At 43.6% G+C, this 19,105-nt stretch overlaps 1 protein-coding gene across 1 annotated transcript in view; it reads left to right on the top strand.

The window, feature by feature from the left end:
• The first annotated feature begins 541 nt into the window (after positions 1 to 541).
• Positions 542 to 19,105, top strand: part of efnb1 (ephrin-B1) — a 57,861-nt gene continuing 39,297 nt past the window's right edge. Inside the window, exon 1 of the mRNA XM_086223056.1 lies at positions 542 to 1,484. Coding sequence (XP_086079182.1) covers positions 1,369 to 1,484 — 116 coding nt within the window. The 5' untranslated portion in view covers positions 542 to 1,368. The remainder of the gene's footprint in view (positions 1,485 to 19,105) is intronic.

The raw sequence follows: 19,105 nt of genomic DNA, 5'->3' as shown, positions 1-19,105 counted from the left end.
GTCAAACTATTCAGAGGAAAAGAAAGCTTGTTTTCAGAGAATTACATTAATGGTGCCATAACTATTACCTCCTGTACAAGACAGACCAGTAAAGGGATGTTATGACAGAATGTTACTGAGAGTTTAGAGGGGCCAAAGTTTCGTGCGTGTAAGCACTTTTACGCACAGTCCAGCAGCCTATCAGGCTCATTTTCCTCACCACTGCTTTCAGTATGACGAATAACTCCAAAGTCCATTTCAATTTGGGTCGATGGCTCGGGCCCGAGGTGGTGGGAGTGGATATGCAACGGGTCAACCCAATAACACCCCCCCCCCCACACACACACACACACACACGCACACACACACCACCCTTCTTTTCTCTCTCTCTCTCTCTCTATATCCACCAACCAGCCAACCACCCCTCCACGTCCCCATAGACGCTTCCTGCTTCCAAGTTCGGACAGAGCGCTGTGATTGGCCGCGGCTTCTAGTGGGCTGGTCCTCCCCGCGCTCTCTCCTCAGCTCCGGTTACAGTTGGGCTTGAGCTGCTGCATACACACACATACGCACACGCACAGGAGCGCAGAGTTTATGAGACGGTTAGAAAAACATACCGGCATGGAAATGTTGACGAGGGGATTTTTTTCAGCCAGCGAGTGAGTTGCAGTGATCGGGTCTAACATTTCTGTGTGGTGCACCGTGTGTCCCGGTTGCGGTAAACAACGGGGGAGTATTTACCGGCCACGCAACAACATGCCCGAGTTGGACTAGAGGCGACCCTGCAGGAGCGCACGCGGAGGGGAGCAGAGCCGGGAGGGATATTTAAACTAGAAACTCTGTTCCTGAGAGGAAGAATAGCAGGAGGGGGCGAGAGACAACACTGGAATGAAGAAGTGGAGCTCGGGGGTCGCCAGCGTGCTGCGGAGTTGTGACTGATGGATGAATGTGGCCATCTGTAGGCTCGATACAGCGACAGGTACAGACAGCGGCATCAAGGGGGCTTTGACAAAGACGCGGTGCAGCAGTCGGCAGCCGCAGCGCCGGATCGTGTCTCCAACAGTCTGTTTCATCCCGCATCTTTTCTCCGTTTATTCAAGAAAGAGAGAGAGAGAGAGCGAGAGAGAAAAAAGGTGGGCTTTTGTTGTCTGAGCCACAGGTCAACCAGGACGCTGTGTTTCCTCCACATCCAGACCGTCTCTCGTACAGTTCAGCCAAGGACACAAGGGTCTGAAGCAGATCTGAAGAAGTCGGACACAAGGACATGTATCTGATATCGACCTCACATGCTCCCGACTGATCGACGCTCACCTTCCCACCGGGCGAACCACACATAACGGCTGCCAGGCGCTCGGAGTTATCGGCTCACTGTCTTGTACATTTCTCAGAATGGCGGGACTCGTCTGTTGGAAGTATTACCTATGGATTTTTATTTTAATGTGCAGGTCGGCGTTACCTTCGGCTAAATCGCTGGAGACGATCATATGGAGCTCGCAAAATCCCAAGTAAGTCCCCCGTTTTATGTGGTCAAGCATGTCAAACTGGTTGGGTGTGTGCGTAATGGAGGACTATGAAAGAAAAGTTGCGTGCATAAATGTTTTCTTAAACGCACTTATCTGAGGAAATTATTTAGTTTAATTGTCATTCATGCGCCGCAGGCGTTGATTTATTTCTCAAGTGGGAGTTTCCCTACACTAAATGCTGATATAATAGTGGTGCCCAGTTAAATATTAATGATAATAGATGGTCCTTCTATATCAATTTTATATTTGTGCTCTTGATGTAAGGCTTTACTCCATGTATGAGTGTGTGTGTGTGTGTGTGTGAGTTTGTCCTTTTCTGTGCTTTTATATAACGTCCTCTAATCGGACTATTATGGCGGAATGAATATAAAGCAATTATCCATGTCAAGTGTTGCGCATTTAGCTGTGAACACAAGCAGCTCCTGGGAGGGCCACACTGCATCCAAACTTTCCAAGTCTGAACTCCCACAAAAATGTGTGACTTGATGGTTTCAGATAACACCAGAACAAAAGTTTGAAATGAGTTGAGCTTTGCTTGGATCCAGTTTAATTTCCCCAACAAGTTTCTCAGAAGCAAGAAGCCGAAGCCAGACTTCTTTTTTCCCCTTTCTACTTAAAAAATCCTATTATTCCCATCAAAACAAGTAGAGTGAGCCCAGACTGGTGATAATAAAACACACTCTGGTAACAATTATCACCCACTCAGACTTGACTCCCACATTTGCATGATGTTGGAAAGTAAGTAAAAGTAAAGTATTTCTTTGTGCTTGGGAGTTGACCTTCATTTGAGCAGCAAGGGGGAAATGGAGAGCAGCTTATATCTAGGTCTTATCCATTCAAGTGAATCCATGATTTATTCCCCAAATGTCAGATGTCATAGGAGCTCGTTGTGCAGCCAGTGAGTATGAATATTGCTGCCATGTTCATTGGAGTGTGTGTGGCCTGATCTTAATGGTAAGACTAAAGTCCATCAGCTTTTATTTGGATATGGAGCAGTGGGTGTCATCACACAGCTATTACACAGTTATACGCATCACGCGAACAGGAAAAAAAAAACAAAAACAGAAAAGTGAAAGTAATAAGAAGAGACATTTATTGATTGATGATGTCACCTGGAGGGAATGTCTTAAAAGGTTACCACGCTGGTTTAGAGATTGTAGGATAATTTCTCCATCTGTTCCTTCGCTCTCCTCCTTGTAAAATCCCCACCCTGGCCGAATATTTCATAAAGTTCACAGTGGAACAATAATGCACTCTGCAAAGTGTTCTCTCAATCTAATTATCCCGCTACTCTGCGCTCAGAAAACAATAGGCAATTATCTTGCTGTTTGCAGGCTCTGCAATAACAAAAGACAAACCTGTTTTTCTTCTGAAATGTATCTGTCAGCAGCACCGTCTGATGGGCAATAAAAAAAGGAATACTTGTAGAGCAATCAGCATCCGTCATCGTTGTTTGTTTTCTTTAATCCATCTCCTGGTCCTGGCCTATATTGCTCTGTAGTGATAACACAGAGAGAAGCCTATAGAAATGTACAGTATATTATCTGATGACTTTATTATGATGTCTTACTTCCTGTTCCCACTTTGGGGAGCACTGCTGCCTCAGCTAATAAATTACCTTGGCCTTCTGCTTGCACACTGTACTGCATACACACTGTATAGAACAATACCAGCACCTCCCCACAGGCCATGAGTTATTAGACTTAGTATAGGAAACCAGCAGGTTTGGCCCACTATGGTGTGTGTGGGTTTTGTGTGTGTGCATCTCTGCGAGTGCTCCGGCAGTTATAGATTTACATGTGAGGATGCTATAACTCCAGTGCCTGCGTTATCAATAACCAGGGTTTGCTTAATTGATTTCCTCCCAGCTTGCTTGAACAGGCAACATAGATCATCACTGTCTGGAAAAGAAGAAACATCCTGCTGCTGCGGGACGTATCGGACCTTTTGATATTTAATTTTAGGTGGGATGAGTGAGATGGTGAGGAGTGGGATTTTGGTGGAGGAGAAGCTGTGCAGAAGGAGACTGGATGTGTCAACATCCTTGCCTCAGTAGAAAACTGTCTACCATTTGATCGGAGTAAATCGGATTAGTTCTCATTTAGCTGAGTGGGATTATGCCAGAAAATGTCACTTTGTTATGACTGTTCACGTCCCATCGCTTTGGCTGGAGGCAGTGCAGAAATGTGCGCGCGCGCACACACTCACAGACACACATGCACACACACACACACACACACACACACACACACACACACACACACACACACTCCTGGTGTACTCAGGAATGCTGCAGTGATGCCAATTTAATGATAATCTGACAAGGTTGCCATGAGTGGGTCCTGCACGTCCTCTAACCCTCCCTAGCTAATATTTACCTCATGACCTGTAGCCACCACAGTGTGTTTGCAGCAGCCCAGGAGACAAACAAGGCAGACTGAAATACATTGGTGCTCACACACCTCTGAAAAAACACAGTGAGACAACTGCTACAGGCCGGCCAAGAGTCTGGTGCACTGATGTTGAACTCCTCGCATTTTGCTGAGGCTTGGAAATGGTTTATAGACATTTTTTTGGCGTCTGACTCGGGTTTTGAAGCCCTCAAAATAACACAAAATAGCATAACCGAGGTATGTTGTGTTGATCAGTCATCAAATGCATACAGTATGTTGATATTCTGTGCATAGACCTGAGCTGGCTGGTTTCACACTCGGCCAGTTCGTGCACGATAAAGGTTCAGATGATTTGATTACTTTTGTTATATTCAGCAAGCTTTTTTTTTTTTTTTTTTTTTAGCAATTTAAATTATTTCAAAAAGGATTTCGTTTAATAAGATCTACACTTTTTTAGATTAAAGTGGAATATGCAAATAGAATGTCTTCACGAATTAACCTTTTCAGAAAGGTAACAGCAAAAAATATTGTTTTTCTAACAAGGTAATTAGTGGAAAACCTTCTCTGCCCTGTCTTTGTTTGTAGTAAGTGGTGTTACTTGTTCCTGAACACCTTTGACGCTTGCAAAGTGATGATCAAAAACAATGCTGACATGTAAATGTAACCACAATTTCAGTTGAAAAACATGAAACTGCCACAACCTGTAGAGCAGGGTCGGACTAGAGGACTAGAGCAGAGTCAGGTTCTTTTAGAGTCCGATGACCGCTCGCCTCTCCTGCTCACTGTAGCGAGGGTCACTGCTGAGAGGGTCAGAGGCCTGTTTTTGTTTCTCCCCTGCCCCACGTCCTGCTGTTCGCCCCCTTTACGCCTTCGATACACACCTTCTCTCTCCCCCCTTTCTCCCTCTTTAGACTCTGATCATGTTTCCATCTGATAGAGATCTCATTACACACAGCAAAGACTTAAAGCCTGAGCCCCACTCACAGAGCATGAGAGAGGGCCAACCAATAAGACATACTTCTGGAGAGCAACTGGTCCATGGTGCTGTAAAGGCACCCTGTGTCTCACTATAAGGACAGCTGCATTTGCTTTTATGTGTGCATGCACTTCTGTGTCGACATGTCTGTTGTTTCAGGGGTGTGTGTGTGTGTGTGTGTGTGTGTGTGTGTGTGTGTACAGTCAGATTCTTCGTTTAGTTATCTACGCAGAGCACCTGGGCTCAGAAAAGGAGTAGCAGCAGCTCTTCAGGATATTTCAGGGAAAATGTTTTCTTTTCCCTCATGGTTTCAATCCAGATGGAGTCACTTTATCCGCTGGTGGTTTGGCTGCCACATCACTGCGAACTGATCATATTGCCTTTGTGTGTAATTGGTGCGTACGTTTCTTTATATTCAAGAAGGCGTGCACACAAAAACCCGGTTCAGCTCCCAAATTAGTATAAGATGCATTTGAAACTAATTTTTACCTTTTTTTTTTTCTCCCCCCCCCCCGTGTGTTGGTTGTCATGACATGAGTTACTGTTGGTTTTCTTCACGACATATTCTCGAGATGGACTCACAACTGGAACAACAGCTGAATGCAATGAATTACTCAGAAAGACAGGCCGCTGCTAGAAGGATCAATTGGTAGACAGAAAATGGATTTTGAGCACCGAGGCAGGAAACAAGGAAATATTCTGTTCAAGAACATGTAACATCAGCGTTTATAATGTTGATATAATAAATGCAGTTGAAGAACCGGTTAGACAGAAGTCCCTTTGTTCGCTTGCTTTAATCCTGTAAATATAGAGAACCAGACAGATCGAGATACGCCACCGCAGTTGAGCCTTATCTTCTGCTTCGAAATAGAGGTTAGACACCGCACTAATAAGGCAGAAAAATCCTTGTGACTCTGCATAAATGACTCATGATGTGCATCATCACATTGAACACGCAACAAACTTTTCAGCTGAAAAAAACCCCCCAGCTTTTCTAAGTTCAAATATCTTTAGATGAAGATCTTTCTGTCTCACAAAAGTTTGAGGAAGTTCTGAAAAGGTGGGATTACTGAGTGTTTTATGTTCATTTGGGGACAAATTCATTAGATGGGGGTGTTAGAGAAATTAAACTGTATCACAATTTTTCATGTGACTTCTTACAGTCATGATAAAAATGTTAAAATGGAAAGAGTTCCACAGTCACTAAATGTTTTTGAGCAAAAGTCACATCTGCACACAGCCATGCAAACTCAAATCAAATAATTTCTATTTTTTTCTTTAGAAATATTTTATTTATCAGTTTTTACACACACACACACACACACACACTCACACACAATAATATGTGTACAAGAAGTTTGAAAATAAACAGATACATCAAATGAACAAGTACATCAGGAATTTAAATTAGGCATCAAACTAAATTAGATCGCACGCAAAACGGTATTTGCTGGACTGAAAAATCCAATCTAATCCAGTAAAAGACTGAAAATGTTAAAATACTATTTTATCTCAGTAAAAGTACAATGTTTCAATAGTGCACATTTTGATCACGGAATGAAAAGGTGCAGTCATCATCTTTGGAACCTTTATGGACTGAATTGCCTCAAAGTTGCCTCGGGAGTAAATCCCCCAAGTTTTGATTTTTTTTTTTTTCAAACTGTTCTTAGTGAAAAAAAAATGCCTGTGCGCTGGAACATAAATTGAAGCAGCTGAAACAGACGATTTAAGTTAAACCACATTTTGGTGAATGGGATTCTGTTTTCATGTTGTGAAACTGTTTTGAATGAGTAAAAATGCAAAACTGACACTGCAGACTTGTAATGTAAAGGGTAAAGTTTGCTTTTTGAATCTTGTTAAAATTGGATTTGGATCTGTATCAAAAAAGAAAGCATGGTTCAGGAACCGATTTTGATGTATTGAAACAGGTATCGAGAAATTTCGATATAAATGTATCCTCAGTGGTGAGGGTTGGGCTGGACAGTATGATGCAGCACAGCCCTAAAACTCACGATTCACTCTCCCTTTAAAACATCCAAATTCATTCAAATTTGGATGATAATTTATTGCAGTTCTACAATAAATTATGACGAGGATTGTTGTGGGGGACATTGAACTGTTAGAGGTTTTTAGATGTTTTTTATGCTGTCTGTAGACTTATTGTATCCGCAGAAAACTGTACAACTCAGCACTCGGCTAAGAAACTTACTTGAAGAAACCTAACAGGGCCAAAAGAAACAAAATACAACTGTAATTGTATTTAATTGTGTCCTTGCGATTGCGTGTTCACTCGAAAAACCAAAATCTGAAAACCAGTACAGTTTCTGTTCATTTATGAGTTCACACTGTTATTAAAAACACTCAGGCTCCTGTGAAAGGCACAAGTATGAGTTTATGGATGTGAATGAGAGCCTGAGAGTCCATGTCAGTGTGCCATTGTTCTTTGTCCAGCCTCAGTGGAACATTAAGGAAGTGTGAGGAGCGTGCCAGTGTGCCCCTGTGAAAGTGTCGAGGGCCGAGCGCTGGAAGAGTGTGGAGTGGCTGAACAGTGGCTGCCTTACAGGCTGTTAGCGACCCGGCTTCATTAGTCAGAGGCCTGGCTGGCAGCAACCAGGAGGAAGTCCCCGTCAGCTCCAGCGTTGCCAAACTCAGACACAGGCGCGGTGCTGGAAAGCTCCCCTTTAAGATGTCTCTTCGGCTGCGCTTTAGTTGAATCCAGGGAAAATATAGGGATGCAGAGTTACAGGAAGTGGGGAGAAAGTTGAATGGGTAAAATCTGCCTTTTGTTTGCCATCTTAGTTCTTTTACATAAGAGCAGTTGAAAATAAAGGGATTAAACAGGAGAGGAAAGGAAGCTAATGTAGAGCGTTGAAATGCAGCCCTGGGCTCAACCACACATCTTTTCAGTCCAGCGTACAGCTCCCAGATTACTTCCATGTGTCAGTACGCGGTGGAGAGAGAGGGAGAAAAGAAGAAAGGGGGACATGGAGAGAGAAGTTGAGCGATTGAAAAGCGAGCAGGCTGGGATTGGTGGAGATCAGCGGTGGTGTTGGACAGTGGAACGGATCTGTGTGACAGCCATCTCTAAAACCATTACCCCTGTGGCTCCGACTCGGGAACTCACAACCTCCTCCTCCGGACTGACCTCATAGAATTAACTCTTTCTCAGAGAACCCCTCTGTGCCGCCGAGGCAGACCTCATCAGATGCCAGTCCCAGCAGCGGGCAGGGAACCTGAACAGCCAGCTCCACTAGAAGTTCTCCAAGACATCAGGAGTTGTCACCGGCGCACAGGCAGCCAGGGATCTATTTTCCTCCACTTTGTGGCACTGCAAAGACTTTTGTGGGGAGGTTTAAATTTACTGCGCTGGGACACGGGGGAATGTGGATGACAGATACCACCAGGGAAAAAATAGACCGGATAGAAGTAGGAGGACTTTTTTGTGACAAATAAAAATATCATTGTTTTGCTGAAAATTCTTGAACAAAGTTGGATTTTAGCAGAAAAAAGATTTTTCAGCACTGAAATACACAATATATTTGAACATATTTTAACTGAAAATCTACTAATAAGCTATATTTTACTTATTTTGTAAATTTACTGAACTTTTTGACATATACGCATCTATTGGTATTTCTCAGCTCAAATCCAGAGTTTTGGATAATAATCTCTGATATTTAAAAGTTTATTTCCCAGAGTTATTCTTAATCTGGGGAACAGCAGTTGAATGAAAACAAAAAGAACTTGAGGTACTTACTTGTTTTTTTGTCTTTGAATTTAAAAACTAGAACAAAGTAATGAATACCTTAGTAATACCTAGATTTAAAAAAAAAAGTTTTTGTCACCCTTAATTTTTTTTCACCCACCTTTTCCAAGTCCAGCAGTGAAATTTAAGTTTCATGATTTTTTTTTTTTTTTTGCTCACAATATTAAAAAAAAATACTTAGGCAGGGAGGTTTGGTGACACAAGGCAGGAAGAAAAGAAGTAGCGGAAATTAAAAAAATGAAAATAATGATAGAACTGAGAAAGTATGTACATATTAAATAACTTAATATCAAGCAGAAGCAATAAAAGTGCACTAAGAATGGTTCTAAATCTTATGATTTTTATGATCAAATATAGAAATAAATCAGAGTATAGATATTATGCGAGAAATATAAAATGATGTACTGGAGGAGCGTCGTAGGGCACAGATCTTCACCAAACTCATTTTTAGTTAGTTGAATGAATCTGTCCATCCATCAAGTTTCAGTAGCCATATAAACCAGAAGAGGTAGATTATAATATAATATAATATAATATAATATAATATAATATAATATAATATAATATAATATAATATAATATAATATAATATAATATAATATAATATAATATAATATAATATAATATCTCCTATAGTGACTGTAGAACCTTTCCTTCCACTGTCTTCCACTGTAGCAACAGATATCACTTTCCAGGTAGCGGATGACTGGAAGAAGCATGACCACAGCCAACCAGCTCTGAAGGTATCATCAATGATCATCATGGAGCTCTTTGTTCACTGTTACAAGTACACTAATGGAATGAAGGTGTAATTGAATGGAGTGGTAAGATAATAGAATGATACAATGATAAAGTAATGGAATAGAGTGGTAGCAGCCCCCATTCCCAAGGGATACCCCGTAAGTGTGTCAGCATGGCAGATGGGTGGTCTGTAACCACCCCCCCTCCCCCATGTTAATTATAAAGCATCATAATCCATCTATGGCATACAGAGGCAGGACATGGAGACTATTAGGGAGAGCATGGAAATGGCACAGTGTCTAATCCTCAGGACTTTACCACTATTAGGCTCCCCAGGCACCCGGGAGCAAAAACCACTCTTCTGCTGTCGTTTAGTACAAGAAGTTTCTTTCTGGTTCTCTCTCTCTCTCGCTCTCACTCTCTCTCTCTCTCTCTCTCTCTCTCTCTCTCACACACACACCCACACACACACACACACTCTCTCTTTTGCTTTCTCTCTCGCTGTGTGTGTGTGTGTGTGTGTTCTTTGCTGTTACCTGGAATTTCTATTTGTCTTTCATTTTATTCTTTCTCCCACCATGCCCACAGGCTAGACTAGGCTAGACTGCCCCAAAAGCATTTAAATGTGTGTGTGTGTGTGTCAGAGTGAATGTGTGTGTGTGTGTGTATGTGTGTGTGTGTGTGTGTGTGTGCGCGTGCGCGCCTGCCTGCCTGCCTGCCTGCCTGCCTCCGTTAACCCATTCTGCCAAGTCTTGGCTCAGCTTTTTCTAAGCAAATTCCCAGCATGGCCCCGGTCCTCCTTGTGTTGGTGAGAGGAGCTGGAAGAAAGGGCCTATGGGCGTCCTGCTGCTCCCAGGCCCGGCCCCGGCCCCTCTGCCCACGAGGGCCGGTCCTGGGATTTGCAGCGCGCCGGGGCTCTGTGTGGCAGTTGTGACTGACGCTTCAATCGCCTCTCCCTGGGACACCCCAGAGCAACCCTGCATTCCCTTTCACACCTCGGAAACGGAGGGAAAAAGACAATTACACACATATTCAGCAACCTTCTCCACTCACAGTCCTGCATCTCTGATGCACGGCCTTTTACCAGATCTATTAAAAAACTTTCTTGTGTTTTATAAGGGTCAGTTTAAACAACTTGGAAATGAGTTTAGTGGCCCAGCTTGCCTGTCTGCAATTTTATTATGCACTCCAAGTTTCTCTTGTTTATCCTTTTCCCTGAATTGTCCTCTCCCTATGTAAACAGTAGGCTATAACTCAGCTATTTCCTTTGAATTTCCCTTGATATTTAGAAAATGTAAGTAATGGAAAAAGATTTGAGCCTAAAAGTGGAGTTAATGCTATCATGTATGGATTGTCAGTAAATTGAGTTTGTCTCTAGGCTATTGGAGCAGGGACTCGTAAGCCAGCGGGATTTAAGTCTCTTAATTGAATTATTTTGATCGCTGACTTGATTGATGGAGTCAGATGCGGAGCATTTTCCGTGACTTTTTGTCTGACTAATTCTTCTTCCAATAGAGCCATACCAGACAGATACAATAGGAACCTGCAATCAATCACAATGGCATTTTTAGCAGAGAAATGTGCCTGCCATGAGTTCCACAAGCCATCCAGACAATGTAAAACCAACAATGACATCAGATAGTAGAGCACTCTAAAGTCTAATCTTCCCATAATGCCATGCTAAACCCCACAGAGACCCACGGCAGGGAGAAAGGCTTTTTTATGCCCCAGTGCTGCTCCTCCTCCTCCTCCTCCTCCTCCCATGCCCTCTGGCTCTGTGTGTGTGTGTGTGTGTGTGTGTGTGTGTGTTTGTGTGTGTGTGTGTGTGTGTGTGTGTGTGTGTGTGTGTCCATGCATGTTGGGAGGTGAAAAAGAATTCATGAGTGAATGGAGATGTCACTGTCAGATGCTGGCCTCCTCGTGAATCCGCTTCAGAATGGACATATTGGCAGCTTGTGTGTGTGTTGAGTGAGAGAGCCTGTCGGGGGGTCTGCCGTTTCCCCTCCACACTGAGTTCTTACGGCCGTGATTGCAGCTCGGCAGGATGCGGGTCTATATTTCATCCTATTCATATGAGGGAGGCCGCTTCATCTTCAACACACGTTTCCCATTACACATGTGTTTATTCTCCCCCATGATGTGCGCAGCCATGGAAGCCTCTCATCTCTCCGATATTGGAAATAGCATTTAAGTTCTGCTAAAGCAAACAGAATATCTTAAAATTCTTGCTTTATGAGCGACACAGACAATAAGTGGCTGTGATTTAATGAGTTCCATGGCAGTAACGTGATCATTTTCTGTGATTTTAACTTGGTAAAAGGTGGCGCTGTTCTCATCTTCTTCTGCGCCGAAAACTACTTTTAGCTGCTCTCCTCATCTGTCCCTCAAGTCCCCCCACTGTGAAACATGACAGCTTGAACCTCTACCACATCTCTCCTCTGCTCTCCTGCCTCTGACATGAAAGCTATTCTTTACCTCTGTGAGTCCTTTTTAGTGTGCCGAGCCCGGGCCTGTGTTGCTACTTTTTCTAGCTCCGTTTGCAGGATTCTTTGATTTATTTATGCGCTTCTGATTGTAGCACCTCGTCCATGTCAAGAATCTCCCTAGTCTGGTCCCTTGCATGTGCATGATGCACGCTGAGTCAAATTCTTGTTTGAAATGTACATGAATGCATGAATATATGCATTGATGAGGAGCCCTGGTGCATCTGGGAGAGTCTCATTTCCTGTAGTGGCCCTGCTCTGAAATGGAGTGCCATGATCCTTGAAGGCGCCCCACATGCGGCCACCAAATAGAGCCGCCTGGTGCACCCTTTACACAATGGAGAGGGAAGGGAAATGATTTTGCTCCTATTGGAGGGGCTGTAGCAGTCGCTTCAAAGCAGCATGCCTGGCTGAGGCTTTAGCCGGCCTTCCCTCTGCATTAGCTGTGCGTCCTGTGATGAGCCTTTGAAGGAAGCAAGCAGTTCTGGCAGGGAGATTGCGTTCGCATTGCACGGGGCATCGGGGTTCTGCCTCACAAGTCACTGGCTTCATTGCGGTGCTCCTCTCAGCTAAGTAGGTCGGACTAAAACGTGTTGACCTGAAAGCCGCAATGTGACGAAGGAACAGCTGCTGTGTCACGTTAGGATGTACACACACATACATCACAGCGGAAGGTAGTGTGTGATTGTTAGTACACTAGCTGGGGAGTCAGCTGTGGTTGGCTTGTGGAGATTAAGGTTTGAGTGTGCGCTACAGATGGCGGTAATAATGATCAGATAGCCCTTGTAATGGAGACGGCCCAGTTTGTAATGGCTTCCTAAAACAACACATGGAGCGTCTTTACGAGGCCACAATCCGCCCGGTTATCACAGAGCAAATTGTGTGAATGAGAATAGCGTCATGTCAAACAAGCTATTTATTAACACACACATCACACACACACACACACACACATCACACACACATCACACACACACACACACACACACACACACGCATTTTAATACAGACAGCCTGCATCTTGCCTGCTTGTTAAACGCAAACGTTATCAGAGGAGACACAGACTCTCGCTCCGCCATTTAGGCCGTCCTCCCTTTTCACATTCACTGTTAATGAGCCTAATGATGTGTGTCTCAGCGATTGCATCAGTCAATATGCTGTTCAATATGGGGTTTTAGAAACCCACTGACAACTTAAGCATGTCTGTCTGGATAAGATCTCTTATCCGAGGGAGGCAAGAGAGAGCAGCTAATTTGTCTTGGATAGGGTGGGACACGTGTAGCTGTCTTTTACCATCACAAGCTGAGATTGTAAACAGAGAATAGACGTGTCACTCAACTTTTCTGATAAGAGGCTGCTTTTAAGACACACAAGGCAGCTGTGTATTAAAAACATTGTGTCCTAGTTACAACAGCGCCTGGCTTTTCCTTACATCTATTCTTTGTCTGATGTGGATAGTTTTTTAGTTGTGGAAGCACTCTCGTTTTTTTTTTGTTTTTTTTCAGAAGGGATTTTATTTCAGTTTATGTCAGGAGTATATTGAGAAGTTGCCTTAGGAGCCTCACATCCTGACTCCTCTAATCCACTTTTATGTACCGCACTCGCTTTTGAATAGAAAACTATATGTAAAGCTTTTAAAGCAATACTTACCTCAAAAGTGTATTTTGTCTTTTAAGTACTCACAAGTAGGTGTCTTGAGCTCACAAAGATGTTATTTTTCCCTCCTGCATTACTTTTCAGAAAGCAAAAAGAGTCAAGCCTGTATTTGTAACTGAAAGCGAATAGTGACTGTCATCTAACGACTGCAAGTATCCCAAAAAAAAAAAAATCTGTTTACAAATTCTCTCGCGTATTGTCCAGTATAATCCACATTTCTTCATTTAGCCATATGTTCAGTTATCCATAGTTCAGTGTTTGTTCATTGTGACAGGATGGCACATTAATTAAACCAACTTGCTCACACTGGCTTCTTAAAGTATGGATTACTGATTATACGTCTGGATAAAGAAAACATGGATTATAACAGACAACTTCGCTTGGCAGTTTTGGTGTTGTTTTATTGCTGTAGCTGTTGTTAGCCCTCAGTCACCAACAGCCAAATATACGTGGCTGACTACTTCTGCATTCTGAAGCTGCAACAAATTAACGCAATAGGGAAAAAGTAGCCATGTGAGCTCTGGACACTTATTGGTGAGTACCAGAGAGGCAAAATACACTTTTTGGGTTAGAAAGTGTATTTGACGCTTCAACCATTTTTTTTCATGTGCTAATGAATGTGCTCACAATAAAAGAGGACCAAGAGGCACCCCCATGACACTGATAAAAGGTGTTTCTTTTATAAACCACACAGCGTTTGATTGATCTGTCCCATGGTCTTGATCCCTGGGCCTGGCTGATTAAACCTATCCATCAGCTTCTCTTATCAGCGCTCAAACAGATCGACTGCAGGACACTGAACTAAAACCCCTGTATTGTTGTTACACAGAAAAAGTCAAAGGCTAAGGACAGGGAGGGAACAGAGAGGTTTACCAGAACTCTCCTCCTCAAGGCCTCAAAAACAAAGCTATAAAAATCCCCTCGATGTTGTTCTAAAGACTTCTGTTAAAAAAAAAAGCTATTGTGATGAATACTGTTGCATGCACACACACACACGCACGCACGCACACACGCACGCACGCACGCGCACACACACACACGCACGCACACACACACACACACGCACGCACACACACACACACACGCACGCACACACACACACACACATACACATAGCTGTCACACATATTGGAATAACCTCTAAATGAGGTTGAACTGTGTTATTGCAGATTGTGACAAGAGTGCTTCCCCTCTGGAGGGAAATCAGAAAGTAATGTTTCCTGTCCGCAGTGTCAGATCCCCCACAAGTGATGTGACCCTGCCCCCGGTCACAGCTCACACACACACACGTCAGCCAGATAATGACATCTCTTTCACTGACAGCCTGTCACTCACATGCCTGCGCATGCACCAACACACACATACACGCAGGGGTTGCACGCACCGCTTGAAAATGAGGGCAGACAGTCGTCGCCGTTATGATTCATCTGAATGATTTGCAAGTCAAATAGGCAGTTTCATAACATGTGCCTGTTATTTTCTGAAATAAATTTGAGTTTCTCATCTTCTGGGTGACTATTAAAGCAAATACATCAGGGCTACTAAAACGTGGATGATTGCATGTCACTTTGCTCCCATTTATCTGCAAGCGTCTATTACCATCATGTTGTCAAGTCAATGAAAACAGCACTAGAAAAGCCAACAGATGGGCTTTTATATTTCACAGATGTACGATTTTAGGGCAGTTTGTTAAAGATAAAACCTCTTTTAGCTCCTCTTCCTCTTCTCAAATTGCACTGATTTGTATTTGTTCACATCTGGAAAACAAATTATTTCACACAGTTCAAGGTGGAAATTTATGATGGATCATATCGTCATGCTGACATCAGATAGCGCTGAAGTTGGCAAGTTGCTCCCTTATCAGGAAACAATCAATTTGGGTTTACATAGTGAGAATTTCATGTTGAAAGGAAAGAGTTTATTGGAATCATGTTGCAGCAGGCCCTGCAGAAGCAGGTGGGGACCTGCTAGAGCGCCACTAGTGATTTGGGTGTGTGTGAACCCTCCCTGAATGCTAGACTGAAGAAGTTGCCTGCGTGGCACATTCATTAACCTGGCATCCAGCTAATCTCCCAGCCAATTCATTTAGTCCTCAGAGCACTCCTGTGTATTAATATCCTCTCTGCGCTGCTGCTCATGGGATGCAGTAGCCGCGTAGCCATGGCGATGATTGTGTCATTATTTTGCAGTCAGATGAGTGATATCCCAGAGGGCTGTTGCTGAGTTGTCCAGGCCGGTTGAGAGGGACTGATTAGAATTGCAAATGGCCGCCAAGTGTTGTGTTTATTGTGTGTCTCAATATTGGAGACAATCAGGCGAATCAAAGCCCTCAGCTGGAGAGATGGGACTGAGGCGCGGTGGGCCTCTCCGGTTGGCACTATGTCCTCAATGCTTCCTCCCCTCCACCCCTCTTCCTCCCTGCTGCCCTCTCTCCCCGTCAACTGTGGTGTGTATCGGTTCTGGAGTGCATGGACACAGCTGGGGAGAGACAAGGAGAGACGGAGAGTGCCACTAAATCTCACGTGCTCAATCATTCGTAGTGCAGCAGCCCTCTCACACAGCTGAGAATTATTAAATACGCTTTATGATAATGAAAGCACTGGCGACACACATAAATATTAGAGGCGAAGTGCTGAAGGAATAAAATGTCTTGTACATTTGCTCATAACACAGCTTAGTCATTGATTTCATTGCTTCCTGAATCATTACAGACAGAATTATCAGCTTATCATCAGCGTTTTTTTCCCCCATCATAGTCCTTCTAGTCATTGGGAATATCATGTATCTACATATATTAAAAGCTCAGGAATATTTCGATACCTGTGTCTAGGATATCTTTTGGCTCCGTGCCGTGTTCCCTAAACATGCATTTTCCTCAACAATCACCCATTATCCCATCACTGTTGCTAAAAGGTTGGTTGAAATCCACCTGAAAACCATCCAGCGAGCCAGGAAGCAAGTGTTTTAGCTCACCATGTAATTGTCTCTGTCAGTTGCACACAGGGAGGCCCATCTTCTCTTGTTTCGCTACTGTTGGCTTTTAAAGAATGTGTGGGTATATAATGCGCATTCATGTACGCATGTTTGTGTGTGTGTGTGTTTGTGTGTGTGTGTGTGTGTGTGTGTGTGTGTGTGTGCTCTCATGCGTGCATATGTCCCCGCTCGAGCACAGAATGATTCCTTAGGTCATGTATGCTCCCCATATAGCCCTGCATGACCAGTCACAACAGGCATGTGTGAGGCCCAGGTACAGGCATGCATAGTGAACAGGTACAAGGAACTGACTGTTAACTTTTATTACACCACACACGTCCTCTGTTTCTTGCGCCGCTGTAGGCTAAATGTGAAGCAATGTTAAGAGGAATGTGCTCGCACTCGGCGGAAATCCCACATAGTTTCAGTGACTTATGAATGCAGGGAAGGCCAGCAGCCATTTTAAGACTCACACTTCTGACAAGATATGATCAAGAGTCACTGGCTTTAAAGGCAACAGGAGCTATAGCTCATGGCCTGTTTAGACAATGCTGTGTGCCGTCAAGCTTGACGAGCACTTGATGAGAGATGCTTAGAATTGTGTGTGTGTGTGTGTGAGTTCAAGGAGAAAAGAGAATGGGTGACAGGGAGAGTCAGATCGCAGACGTGGCTGTTTGCAAGTGTGTGAAACGGAGGGGAGAGTTCATGAGGTGACATCTCGTCAGCTGTTTGACTTTCCCAGTTTCCCTGGGAAGCGGTTTCAAGAACAATGCAGAAGAAAAACCACCAACCACCGACAATTGAAATGCCACAAAAACGCCACTGTTTGTTGGTGACTGACTTATTGCCGCTGCATGAGATTGGAGACGAGGGGAAACGTGTGAGTGACTGTGCTGTGCTTCTAGCAGACACATATCACCTACTGGACTCCTCTACCCATCCATCTCCCTTTGCTCCTCACAATAGCAGGAATGCATTAAAAAAGGGTTTGTCAGAAGGGAAGGGGATGCAAGATAAATATTCTGTGTTAGTATTTTCCCTCCCTCTCCCTTGCAATTGTCTTTCACACTGACAGATGAACAATGAAAGTATTTTGAACTTTGCTGCGTGCTATATTTTACCTCAAGGTTCAGCTCCACGCTGTCAAAGCCTAGACATTTTCTGGCAGAGATTGATTGATTTGCTTTCTGTGTGCCACGTCTTTCCTTTGTTCTCTGAGGAAGGCTTTGGTTTCGCTCCAGTGTTCCCGACTTTCTGTAGCTGTGTCATATTAACACCTGTTAACAACGCAGCGACTCATAAAATGTCACAATAAAATTCATTATGAAATGTTTTTGTTTTTCTTTAATATACATTCTGAAAAGTGTTGTAGGCAACCACTGTACACACTTAAGTAATAATACAGCCATCAGCCTTGACTTAAAGACAGAAAAGTAGCTTTAGTTTCACTCTAGTGTTCCTGACTCCTGGAAAGCTAGCTTAGCTCATGCTTTAATGAGTTAAAACAGGTCTGTCAAAATGTTGCTTTAAGTTCCAAACTAGGTGTTTCACTAATATTTATGATCAGTCATGATAATTAACATCATGTTTATTATACTTACTCTGTTCATCTGTTGTGAAGAAAGAGAGAAAAGCAAATACAAACATATTCCCCACATTTCTAAGAAAATTAGTCATATTATGGGGTGCATCCTTTCCAAAATACTGTGTCAGTCAGCCAAGGCATTCTTAGCACGAGTGAAAAATTAGATGAACTTAGCTGCACATCATAGCCTGACTCTCATCCTCGATGAGCTTTTCATTATTCAGTCTAAAGCTGTGGTCCCTCAAGTCATTTTTAACCATGCTGAGATAGGAGGGCAATTTATAAAAATTGAATTTAACCATGACTGGCTCTATCTAAGCTGAACTGAATTTAAATGGCAATGTAACATGGAGCTGTGTGTGTGGTACATGTGATGTGCTGATTGAAAAAACAACATTAAAGTGCTGGTTACTGTGAAATATTTGATAGGGTAGGAGATAGAGAGAAGAAAATGGTTGCTGGTTGGGAACCTAGGCAAGCTGCGTGGGTTTAATAATTGTCATGATTCGTTTTCTCTCCGGTTTCTTCTCTGCCCCCCCAAGTGGGAGTGAAATACAATCGTTTTGAGTGTGAGAGATGCTATTGTTCATCAGGGAGGTTCTCGTCGTTCCTCTCCTCCTGCTCTGCTCAGCACTGATTACAACCTTGCAGGCCGATCCAGCTCTCGACTCTTGAGTCTGGAGCTCTTTAGTCCTGGGGGATTCCTCTTGCCACGACTGTCCAGATCCCCCCCCCCCCCCCCCAACCACCTCATGCACACGCGCACACACAAACACACACACCAGCTCTGCCACATTTTGGCACACTAACACAGACTCTCACCCACTCAGGCATGTATCTGCACACACACTCACACATACAGTGGGTTCTGGCCAGGCGGCTTTGGCAGTGAGTGTAGACTGGGCCTGTGGAGAGATCTTTACGGAGCAAGCAGAGCCCATCTGTGGCTGCTCCTCAGTGATGGGAGGCAGCTGGCTGTGTGTGTGTGTGTGTGTGTGTGTGTGTGTTGGTGTGTGTGTTGGTGTGTGTG

The sequence above is a fragment of the Aulostomus chinensis genome, chromosome 13 (assembly GCF_037954235.1).
Source record: "Aulostomus chinensis isolate RoL2024-O1b breed Wild chromosome 13, RoL_Achi_v1.0, whole genome shotgun sequence".
Classification (NCBI taxonomy): domain Eukaryota; kingdom Metazoa; phylum Chordata; class Actinopteri; order Syngnathiformes; family Aulostomidae; genus Aulostomus; species Aulostomus chinensis.
This window is presented reverse-complemented; position numbering and strand designations above follow the sequence as displayed.